Source organism: Anomaloglossus baeobatrachus, chromosome 4 (assembly GCF_048569485.1).
Source record: "Anomaloglossus baeobatrachus isolate aAnoBae1 chromosome 4, aAnoBae1.hap1, whole genome shotgun sequence".
NCBI lineage: Eukaryota > Metazoa > Chordata > Amphibia > Anura > Aromobatidae > Anomaloglossus > Anomaloglossus baeobatrachus.
The window spans coordinates 5,367,458-5,379,919 of NC_134356.1; the positions used below are offsets into that span (position 1 = coordinate 5,367,458).

The following is a 12,462-nucleotide window of genomic DNA, read 5'->3' on the forward strand; positions in this document are numbered from 1 at the left end:
TGCCTGTACGGACGCCATGTTTGGAGCGGGGGCAGCGGTGACACAATGTCCGCACTCTCACCAGCACAATCACTCGATCCGCCATTGTGCTGCCTGTACGGACGCCGTGTTTGGAGCGGGGGCAGCGGTGACACAATGTCCGCACTCTCACCAGCACACAATCACTCGATCCGCCATTGTGCTGTCTGTACGGACGCCATGTTTGGAGCGGGGGCAGCGGTGACACAATGTCCACGCTCTCACCAGCACAATCACTCGATCCGCCATTGTGCTGCCTGTACGGATGCCATGTTTGGAGCGGGGGCAGCGGTGACACAATGTCCGCACTCTCACCAGCACACAATCACTCGATCCGCCATTGTGCTGCCTGTACGGACGCCATGTTTGGAGCGGGGGCAGGGGTGACACAATGTCCGCACTCTCACCAGCACAATCACTCGATCCGCCATTGTGCTGTCTGTACGGACGCCATGTTTGGAGCGGGGGCAGGGGTGACACAATGTCCGCACTCTCACCAGCACAATCACTCGATCCGCCATTGTGTTTCCTGTACGGACGCCATGTTTGGAGCGGGGGCAGCGGTGACACAGTGTCCGCACTCTCACCAGCACACAATCACTCGATCCGCCATTGTGCTGTCTGTACGGACGCCATGTTTGGAGCGGGGGCAGCGGTGACACAATGTCCGCACTCTCACCAGCACAATCACTCGATCCGCCATTGTGCTGTCTGTACGGACGCCATGTTTGGAGCGGGGGCAGCGGTGACACAGTGTCCGCGCTCTCACCAGCACACAATCACTCGATCCGCCATTGTGCTGCCTGTACGGACGCCATGTTTGGAGCGGGGGCAGCGGTGACACAATGTCCGCACTCTCACCAGCACAATCACTCGATCCGCCATTGTGCTGTCTGTACGGACGCCATGTTTGGAGCGGGGGCAGGGGTGACACAATGTCCGCACTCTCACCAGCACACAATCACTCGATCCGCCATTGTGCTGTCTGTACGGACGCCATGTTTGGAGCGGGGGCAGCGGTGACACAATGTCCGCACTCTCACCAGCGCACAATCACTCGATCCGCCATTGTGCTGTCTGTACGGACGCCATGTTTGGAGCGGGGGCAGCGGTGACACAATGTCCGCACTCTCACCAGCACAATCACTCGATCCGCCATTGTGCTGCCTGTACGGACGCCATGTTTGGAGCGGGGGCAGCGGTGACACAATGTCCGCACTCTCACCAGCACAATCACTCGATCCGCCATTGTGCTGCCTGTACGGACGCCATGTTTGAAGCGGGGGCAGCGGTGACACAATGTCCGCACTCTCACCAGCACAATCACTCGATCCGCCATTGTGCTGTCTGTACGGACGCCATGTTTGGAGCGGGGGCAGCGGTGACACAATGTCCGCGCTCTCACCAGCACACAATCACTCGATCCGCCATTGTGCTGCCTGTACGGACGCCATGTTTGGAGCGGGGGCAGCGGTGACACAATGTCCGTGTTCTCACCAGCACACAATCACTCGATCCGCCATTGTGCTGTCTGTACGGACGCCATGTTTGGAGCGGGGGCAGCGGTGACACAATGTCCGCGCTCTCACCAGCACAATCACTCGATCCGCCATTGTGCTGTCTGTACGGACGCCATGTTTGGAGCGGGGGCAGCGGTGACACAATGTCCGCGCTCTCACCAGCACAATCACTCGATCCGCCATTGTGCTGCCTGTACGGACGCCATGTTTGGAGCGGGGGCAGCGGTGACACAATATCCGCACTCTCACCAGCACAATCACTCGATCCGCCATTGTGCTTCATGTACGGACGCCATGTTTGGAGCGGGGGCAGCGGTGACACAGTGTCCGCACTCTCACCAGCACAATCACTCGATCCGCCATTGTGCTGTCTGTATGGACGCCATGTTTGGAGCGGGGGCAGCGGTGACACAATGTCCGCACTCTCACCAGCACAATTACTCGATCCGCCATTGTGCTGCCTGTACGGACGCCATGTTTGGAGCGGGGGCAGCGGTGACACAATGTCCGCGCTCTCACCAGCACAATCACTCGATCCGCCATTGTGCTGCCTGTATGGACGCCATGTTTGGAGCGGGGGCAGCGGTGACACAATGTCCGCGCTCTCACCAGCACACAATCACTCGATCCGCCATTGTGCTGCCTGTACGGACGCCATGTTTGGAGCGGGGGCAGCGGTGACACAATGTCCGCACTCTCACCAGCACACAATCACTCGATCCGCCATTGTGCTGTCTGTACGGACGCCATGTTTGGAGCGGGGGCAGCGGTGACACAATGTCCGCACTCTCACCAGCACACAATCACTCGATCCGCCATTGTGCTGCCTGTACGGACGCCATGTTTGGAGCGGGGGCAGCGGTGACACAATGTCCGCACTCTCACCAGCACACAATCTCTCGATCCGCCATTGTGCTGTCTGTACGGACGCCATGTTTGGAGCGGGGGCAGCGGTGACACAATGTCCGCACTCTCACCAGCACACAATCACTCGATCCGCCATTGTGCTGCCTGTACGGACGCCATGTTTGGAGCGGGGGCAGCGGTGACACAGTGTCCGCACTCTCACCAGCACAATCACTCGATACGCCATTGTGCTGCCTATACGGACGCCATGTTTGGAGCGGGGGCAGCGGTGACACAATGTCCGCGCTCTCACCAGCGCTCAATCACTCGATCCTCCATTGTGCTGCCTGTACGGACGCCATGTTTGGAGCGGGGGCAGCGGTGACACAATGTCCGCGCTCTCACCAGCACAATCACTCGATCCGCCATTGTGCTGCCTGTACGGACGCCATGTTTGGAGCGGGGGCAGCGGTGACACAATGTCCGCGCTCTCACCAGCGCACAATCACTCGATCCGCCATTGTGCTGCCTGTACGGACGCCATGTTTGGAGCGGGGGCAGCGGTGACACAATGTCCGTGCTCTCACCAGCGCTCAATCACTCGATCCGCCATTGTGCTGCCTGTACGGTCGCCATGTTTGGAGCGGGGGCAGCGGTGACACAATGTCCGCGCTCTCACCAGCGCACAATCACTCGATCCGCCATTGTGCTGCCTGTACGGACGCCATGTTTGGAGCGGGGGCAGCGGTGACACAATGTCCGCGCTCTCACCGCGCACAATCACTCGATCCGCCATTGTGCTGCCTGTACGGACGCCATGTTTGGAGCGGGGGCAGCGGTGACACAATGTCCGCACTCTCACCAGCGCTCAATCACTCGATCCGCCATTGTGCTGCCTGTACGGACGCCATGTTTGGAGCGGGGGCAGCGGTGACACAATGTCCGCACTCTCACCAGCACACAATCACTCGATCCGCCATTGTGCTGCCTGTACGGACGCCATGTTTGGAGCGGGGGCAGCGGTGACACAATGTCCGCACTCTCACCAGCACACAATCACTCGATCCGCCATTGTGCTGCCTGTACGGACGCCATATTTGGAGCGGGGGCAGCGGTGACACAATGTCCGCACTCTCACCAGCACAATCACTCGATCCGCCATTGTGCTTCCTGTACGGACGCCATGTTTGGAGCGGGGGCAGCGGTGACACAATGTCCGCACTCTCACCAGCACAATCACTCGATCCGCCATTGTGCTGCCTGTACGGACGCCATGTTTGGAGCGGGGGCAGCGGTGACACAATGTCCACGCTCTCACCAGCACAATCACTCGATCCGCCATTGTGCTTCCTGTACGGACGCCATATTTGGAGCGGGGGCAGCGGTGACACAATGTCCGCACTCTCACCAGCACAATCACTCGATCCGCCATTGTGCTGCCTGTACGGACGCCATGTTTGGAGCGGGGGCAGCGGTGACACAATGTCCACGCTCTCACCAGCACAATCACTCGATCCGCCATTGTGCTGCCTGTACGGACGCCATGTTTGGAGCGGGGGCAGCGGTGACACAATGTCCGCGCTCTCACCAGCACACAATCACTCGATCCGCCATTGTGCTGCCTGTACGGACGCCATGTTTGGAGCGGGGGCAGCGGTGACACAATGTCCGCACTCTCACCAGCACACAATCACTCGATCCGCCATTGTGCTGCCTGTACGGGCGCCATGTTTGGAGCGGGGGCAGCGGTGACACAATGTCCGCACTCTCACCAGCACAATCACTCGATCCGCCATTGTGCTGCCTGTACGGACGCCATGTTTGGAGCGGGGGCAGCGGTGACACAATGTCCGCACTCTCACCAGCACAATCACTCGATCCGCCATTGTGCTGCCTGTACAGACGCCATGTTTGGAGCGGGGGCAGCGGTGACACAATGTCCGCACTCTCACCAGCACAATCACTCGATCCGCCATTGTGCTGCCTGTACGGACGCCATGTTTGGAGCGGGGGCAGCGGTGACACAATGTTTGCACTCTCACCAGCACACAATCACTCGATCCGCCATTGTGCTGCCTGTACGGACGCCATGTTTGGAGCGGGGGCAGCGGTGACACAATGTCCGCACTCTCACCAGCGCACAATCACTCGATCCGCCATTGTGCTGCCTGTACGGACGCCATGTTTGGAGCGGGGGCAGCGGTGACACAGTGTCCGCACTCTCACCAGCGCACAATCACTCGGTCCGCCATTGTGCTGCCTGTACAGACGCCATGTTTGGAGCGGGGGCAGCGGTGACACAATGTCCGCGCTCTCACCAGCACAATCACTCGATCCGCCATTGTGCTGTCTGTACGGATGCCATGTTTGGAGCGGGGGCAGCGGTGACACAGTGTCCGCACTCTCACCAGCGCACAATCACTCGGTCCGCCATTGTGCTGTCTGTACGGACGCCATGTTTGGAGCGGGGGCAGCGGTGACACAATGTCCGCACTCTCACCAGCACAATCACTCGATCCGCCATTGTGCTGCCTGTACGGACGCCATGTTTGGAGCGGGGGCAGCGGTGACACAATGTCCGCACTCTCACCAGCACAATCACTCGATCCGCCATTGTGCTGCCTGTACGGACGCCATGTTTGGAGCGGGGGCAGCGGTGACACAATGTCCGCGCTCTCACCAGCACAATCACTCGATCCGCCATTGTGCTGCCTGTACGGACGCCATGTTTGGAGCGGGGGCAGCGGTGACACAATGTCCGCACTCTCACCAGCACAATCACTCGATCCGCCATTGTGCTGCCTGTACGGACGCCATGTTTGGAGCGGGGGCAGCGGTGACACAATGTCCGCACTCTTACCAGCGCACAATCACTCGATCCGCCATTGTGCTGTCTGTACGGACGCCATGTTTGGAGCGGGGGCAGCGGTGACACAATGTCCGCACTCTCACCAGAGCACAATCACTGGATCCGCCATTGTGCTGCCTGTACGGACGCCATGTTTGGAGCGGGGGCAGCGGTGACACAATGTCCGCACTCTCACCAGCACAATCACTCGATCCGCCATTGTGCTGCCTGTACAGACGCCATGTTTGGAGCGGGGGCAGCGGTGACACAATGTCCGCACTCTCACCAGCACAATCACTCGATCCGCCATTGTGCTGCCTGTACAGACGCCATGTTTGGAGCGGGGGCAGCGGTGACACAATGTCCGCACTCTCACCAGCACAATCACTCGATCCGCCATTGTGCTGTCTGTACGGACGCCATGTTTGGAGCGGGGGCAGCGGTGACACAATGTCCGCGCTCTCACCAGCACAATCACTCGATCCGCCATTGTGCTGCCTGTACGGACGCCATGTTTGGAGCGGGGGCAGCAATCACTCGATCCGCCATTGTGCTGCCTGTACAGACGCCATGTTTGGAGCGGGGGCAGTGGTGACACAATGTCCGCACTCTCACCAGCACAATCACTCGATCCGCCATTGTGCTGCCTGTACGGACGCCATGTTTGGAGCGGGGGCAGCGGTGACACAATGTCCGCGCTCTCACCAGCACAATCACTCGATCCGCCATTGTGCTGCCTGTACGGACGCCATGTTTGGAGCGGGGGCAGCGGTGACACAATGTCCGCACTCTCACCAGCACAATCACTCGATCCGCCATTGTGCTGCCTGTACGGACGCCATGTTTGGAGCGGGGGCAGCGGTGACACAATGTCCGCACTCTTACCAGCGCACAATCACTCGATCCGCCATTGTGCTGTCTGTACGGACGCCATGTTTGGAGCGGGGGCAGCGGTGACACAATGTCCGCACTCTCACCAGAGCACAATCACTGGATCCGCCATTGTGCTGCCTGTACGGACGCCATGTTTGGAGCGGGGGCAGCGGTGACACAATGTCCGCACTCTCACCAGCACAATCACTCGATCCGCCATTGTGCTGCCTGTACAGACGCCATGTTTGGAGCGGGGGCAGCGGTGACACAATGTCCGCACTCTCACCAGCACAATCACTCGATCCGCCATTGTGCTGCCTGTACAGACGCCATGTTTGGAGCGGGGGCAGCGGTGACACAATGTCCGCACTCTCACCAGCACAATCACTCGATCCGCCATTGTGCTGTCTGTACGGACGCCATGTTTGGAGCGGGGGCAGCGGTGACACAATGTCCGCGCTCTCACCAGCACAATCACTCGATCCGCCATTGTGCTGCCTGTACGGACGCCATGTTTGGAGCGGGGGCAGCAATCACTCGATCCGCCATTGTGCTGCCTGTACAGACGCCATGTTTGGAGCGGGGGCAGTGGTGACACAATGTCCGCACTCTCACCAGCACAATCACTCGATCCGCCATTGTGCTGCCTGTACGGACGCCATGTTTGGAGCGGGGGCAGCGGTGACACAATGTCCGCGCTCTCACCAGCACAATCACTCGATCCGCCATTGTGCTGCCTGTACGGACGCCATGTTTGGAGCGGGGGCAGCGGTGACACAATGTCCGCACTCTCACCAGCACAATCACTCGATCCGCCATTGTGCTGCCTGTACGGACGCCATGTTTGGAGCGGGGGCAGCGGTGACACAATGTCCGCACTCTTACCAGCGCACAATCACTCGATCCGCCATTGTGCTGTCTGTACGGACGCCATGTTTGGAGCGGGGGCAGCGGTGACACAATGTCCGCACTCTCACCAGAGCACAATCACTGGATCCGCCATTGTGCTGCCTGTACGGACGCCATGTTTGGAGCGGGGGCAGCGGTGACACAATGTCCGCACTCTCACCAGCACAATCACTCGATCCGCCATTGTGCTGCCTGTACAGACGCCATGTTTGGAGCGGGGGCAGCGGTGACACAATGTCCGCACTCTCACCAGCACAATCACTCGATCCGCCATTGTGCTGCCTGTACAGACGCCATGTTTGGAGCGGGGGCAGCGGTGACACAATGTCCGCACTCTCACCAGCACAATCACTCGATCCGCCATTGTGCTGTCTGTACGGACGCCATGTTTGGAGCGGGGGCAGCGGTGACACAATGTCCGCGCTCTCACCAGCACAATCACTCGATCCGCCATTGTGCTGCCTGTACGGACGCCATGTTTGGAGCGGGGGCAGCAATCACTCGATCCGCCATTGTGCTGCCTGTACAGACGCCATGTTTGGAGCGGGGGCAGTGGTGACACAATGTCCGCACTCTCACCAGCACAATCACTCGATCCGCCATTGTGCTGCCTGTACAGACGCCATGTTTGGAGCGGGGGCAGCGGTGACACAATGTCCGCACTCTCACCAGCACAATCACTCGATCCGCCATTGTGCTGTCTGTACGGACGCCATGTTTGGAGCGGGGGCAGCGGTGACACAATGTCCGCGCTCTCACCAGCACAATCACTCGATCCGCCATTGTGCTGCCTGTACGGACGCCATGTTTGGAGCGGGGGCAGCAATCACTCGATCCGCCATTGTGCTGCCTGTACGGACGCCAATTAGACACGTAATTAACAAGACACTTTAAAAACACATTGAATGGCAAAAAGCGCCAGGCGAATAAGTGCACTGCGCTAGAATTGAAAGCCGGCAGCCGCCATCTTTGACGCTGATGTCTCCCCTCCCCTATCCGGACACTTTCTTACATCCATCTCGCTCTTTTCTAGAGACGCCCAGCATCGAGAAGCTCCTGTCTAAAGACTGGAAGGACAAGCTCCTCGCCATGGGATCAGGGAACCTGGGCGACATAAAAGGTAAGGCTGGCTGATAACAGAGAGCAGCAGCTCTGCCCCACACATGCCCTTCATACTCTCCTAGGAAAGTTCTCACCATAGCACCCGAGATTATAATGATGGGGGTGGTAGTTTCTTGCCTGTGCTGCTGCACTACAGCCGTGCTCATCCTGAGCCTCCTGGTGCATGAAGAACATACTGCTTTCCAGTGACTCGCACCTGATATGACCAGCTCTGGGGTCAGTGTGGGGAGGGGGTCTCGCTTCCATGGTTGGGGGGGCCGCAGACGTGTCAGACAGGGTAGCAGTGTACTGAGGGTTATGGCAGAAAGCTGTGAAAACAAGCGCTGGTTTATTGTTCCTGTGCCTCCCGTGACAGCGGCCATTATTGTCCATTGTGGGTGGGGGGTGGAGGTAATTGAGTCCTGCCCTCTGGGGGGAGATTAATTTGACTTGTAGGATCCTTGTGGGGTCAGGGGGGTCTGGCGTATTTACTGCACAAGAATGACAGGTTTGTGCCACCGCGGCCTGACAAAGGGGGATTCAGATGGGGCACAGCTGTATTTGGTGAGACAACAGGGGCCGTGTTTACGTTCAGCCGTCTGACCCTCGCCCCGTAACAAAGGCTTCCTATTCTGCTCTCGCCCGTCATGGCCGCTCAGGTATCCGCACAACACCGCGCCTTTATTCCACTTAGGAAAACTCCACTTTATTATTTCTCTCCGGAAAACTGAGCATTTGTGGAAAAACAGTGGCCAGACGTCGTGCCGGGGCCTCAGTCCTCCGTACAAACCGCCATCAGCGCTAGAACAACCGAGGATACAGACCGATAAACGCTACAGTGTCATAGAGAAGAAAGCACGAAAAAGAAGGAAAGGGATAGAGAGAAAGAAAGGGATAGAGAGAAGGGATAGAGAGAAAGAAAAGGATAGAGAGAAAGAAAGGGATAGAAAGAAAGAAAGGGATAGAGAGAAAGAAAGGATAGAGAAAGAAAGGATAGAGAGAAGGGATAGAGAGAAAGAAAGGGATAGAGAGAAAGAAGGGATAGAGAGAAAGAAAGGGATAGAGAGAAAGAAGGGATAGAGAGAAAGAAAGGATAGAGAAAGAAAGGGATAGAGAGAAAGAAGGGATAGAGAGAAAGAAGGGAATAGAGAGAAAGGGATAGAGAGAAAGAAAGGGATAGAGAGAAAGAAAGGGATAGAGAGAAAGAAAGGGATAGAGAGAAAGAAAGGGATAGAGAGAAAGAAAGGGATAGAGAGAAAGAAAGGGATAGAGAGAAAGAAAGGGATAGAGAGAAAGAAAGGGATAGAGAGAAAGAAAGGGATAGAGAGAAAGAAAGGATAGAGAAAGAAAGGGATAGAGAGAAAGAAGGGATAGAGAGAAGGATAGAGAGAAAGGGATAGAGAGAAAGGATAGAGAAAGAAAGGGATAGAGACAGAAAGGGATAGAGAGAAAGAAAGGGATAGAGAGAAAGAAAGGGATAGAGAGAAAGAAGGGATAGAGAGAAGCATAGAGAGAAAGAAAGCGATAGAGAGAAAGGATAGAGAAAGAAAGGGATAGAGAGAAAGAAGGGATAGAGAGAAAGGATAGAGAGAAAGAAAGGATAGAGAAAGAAAGGGATAGAGAGAAAGAAAGGATAGAGAGAAAGAAAGGATAGAGAAAGAAAGGGATAGAGAGAAAGGATAGAGAAAGAAAGGGATAGAGACAAAGAAAGGATAGAGAAAGAAAGGGATAGAGAGAAAGGGATAGAGAGAAAGAAAGGGATAGAGAGAAAGAAAGGGATAGAGAGAAAGAAGGGATAGAGAGGATAGAGAGAAAGAAAGGGATAGAGAGAAAGGATAGAGAAAGAAAGGGATAGAGAGAAAGGATAGAGAAAGAAAGGGATAGAGACAAAGAAAGGATAGAGAAAGAAAGGGATAGAGAGAAAGGGATAGAGAGAAAGAAAGGGATAGAGAGAAAGAAAGGGATAGAGAGAAAGAAGGGATAGAGAGAAGGATAGAGAGAAAGAAAGGGATAGAGAGAAAGGATAGAGAAAGAAAGGGATAGAGAGAAAGAAAGGGATAGAGAGAAAGAAAGGGATAGAGACAAAGAAAGGGATAGAGACAAAGAAAGGATAGAGAAAGAAAGGGATAGAGAGAAAGGGATAGAGAGAAAGAAAGGGATAGAGAGAAAGGATAGAGAAAGAAAGGATAGAGAGAAAGGGATAGAGAGAAAGAAAGGGATAGAGAGAAAGAAGGGATAGAGAGAAGGATAGAGAGAAAGAAAGGGATAGAGAGAAAGGATAGAGAAAGAAAGGGATAGAGAGAAAGGATAGAGAAAGAAAGGGATAGAGACAAAGAAAGGATAGAGAAAGAAAGGGATAGAGAGAAAGGGATAGAGAGAAAGAAAGGGATAGAGAGAAAGAAGGGATAGAGAGAAGGATAGAGAGAAAGAAAGGGATAGAGAGAAAGGATAGAGAGAAAAAGGGATAGAGAGAAAGAAAGGGATAGAGACAAAGAAAGGATAGAGAAAGAAAGGGATAGAGAGAAAGGGGTAGAGAGAAAGAAAGGGATAGAGAGAAAGAAAGGGATAGAGAGAAAGAAGGGATAGAGAGAAGGATAGAGAGAAAGAAAGGGATAGAGAGAAGGGATAGAGAGAAAGGGATAGAGACAAAGAAAGGATAGAGAAAGAAAGGGATAGAGAGAAAGGATAGAGAAAGAAAGGGATAGAGACAAAGAAAGGATAGAGAAAGAAAGGGATAGAGAGAAAGGGGTAGAGAGAAAGAAAGGGATAGAGAGAAAGAAAGGGATAGAGAGAAAGAAAGGGATAGAGAGAAGGATAGAGAGAAAGAAAGGGATAGAGAGAAGGGATAGAGAGAAAGGGATAGAGACAAAGAAAGGATAGAGAAAGAAAGGGATAGAGAGAAAGGATAGAGAAAGAAAGGGATAGAGACAAAGAAAGGATAGAGAAAGAAAGGGATAGAGAGAAAGGGATAGAGAGAAAGAAAGGGATAGAGAGAAAGAAAGGGATAGAGAGAAAGAAAGGGATAGAGAGAAAGAAGGGATAGAGAGAAGGATAGAGAGAAAGAAAGAGATAGAGAGAAAGGATAGAGAAAGAAAGGGATAGAGAGAAAGGATAGAGAAAGAAAGGGATAGAGACAAAGAAAGGATAGAGAAAGAAAGGGATAGAGAGAAAGGGATAGAGAGAAAGAAAGGGATAGAGAGAAAGAAAGGGATAGAGAGAAAGAAAGGGATAGAGAGAAAGAAGGGATAGAGAGAAGGATAGAGAGAAAGAAAGGGATAGAGAGAAAGGATAGAGAAAGAAAGGGATAGAGAGAAAGAAAGGGATAGAGAGAAAGAAAGGATAGAGAAAGAAAGGGATAGAGAGAAAGGGATAGAGAGAAAGAAAGGGATAGAGAGAAAGAAGGCATAGAGAGAAGGATAGAGAGAAAGAAAGGGATAGAGAGAAAGAATAGAGAAAGAAAGGGATAGAGACAAAGAAAGGATAGAGAGAAAGAAGGGATAGAGAGAAGGATAGAGAGAAAGAAAGGGATAGAGAGAAAGGATAGAGAAAGAAAGGGATAGAGATAAAGGATAGAGAAAGAAAGGGATAGAGACAAAGAAAGGATAGAGAAAGAAAGGGATAGAGAGAAAGGGATAGAGAGAAAGAAAGGGATAGAGAGAAAGGATAGAGAAAGAAAGGGATAGAGAGAAAGAAAGGGATAGAGAGAAAGAAAGGGATAGAGAGAAAGAAAGGGATAGAGACAAAGAAAGGGATAGAGAGAAAGAAAGGGATAGAGACAAAGAAAGGGATAGAGACAAAGAAAGGATAGAGAAAGAAAGGGATAGAGAGAAAGGGGTAGAGAGAAAGAAAGGGATAGAGAGAAAGAAAGGGATAGAGAGAAAGAAGGGATAGAGAGAAGGATAGAGAGAAAGAAAGGGATAGAGAGAAGGGATAGAGAGAAAGGGATAGAGACAAAGAAAGGATAGAGAAAGAAAGGGATAGAGAGAAAGGGATAGAGAGAAAGAAAGGGATAGAGAGAAAGAAGGGATAGAGAGAAGGATAGAGAGAAAGGGATAGAGAGAAAGGGATAGAGAGAAAGAAAGGGATAGAGAGAAAGAAGGGATAGAGAGAAGGATAGAGAGAAAGAAAGGGATAGAGAGAAAGGATAGAGAAAGAAAGGGATAGAGACAAAAAAAGGATAGAGAAAGAAAGGGATAGAGAGAAAGAAAGGGATAGAGAGAAAGAAAGGGATAGAGAGAAAGAAGGGATAGAGAGAAGCATAGAGAGAAAGAAAGGGATAGAGAGAAAGGATAGAGAAAGAAAGGGATAGAGACAAAGAAAGGATAGAGAAAGAAAGGGATAGAGAGG

The 12,462-nt window shown here is 53.3% G+C and overlaps 1 protein-coding gene across 1 annotated transcript in view; it reads left to right on the forward strand.

The window, feature by feature from the left end:
- LOC142301535 (transcription factor SOX-5-like) overlaps positions 1-12,462 on the forward strand; it is a 250,350-nt gene that overhangs the window by 195,757 nt on the left and 42,131 nt on the right. Inside the window, exon 4 of the mRNA XM_075342551.1 lies at positions 8,048-8,134. Within this exon, the coding sequence (XP_075198666.1) occupies positions 8,048-8,134 (87 nt within the window). The remainder of the gene's footprint in view (positions 1-8,047; positions 8,135-12,462) is intronic.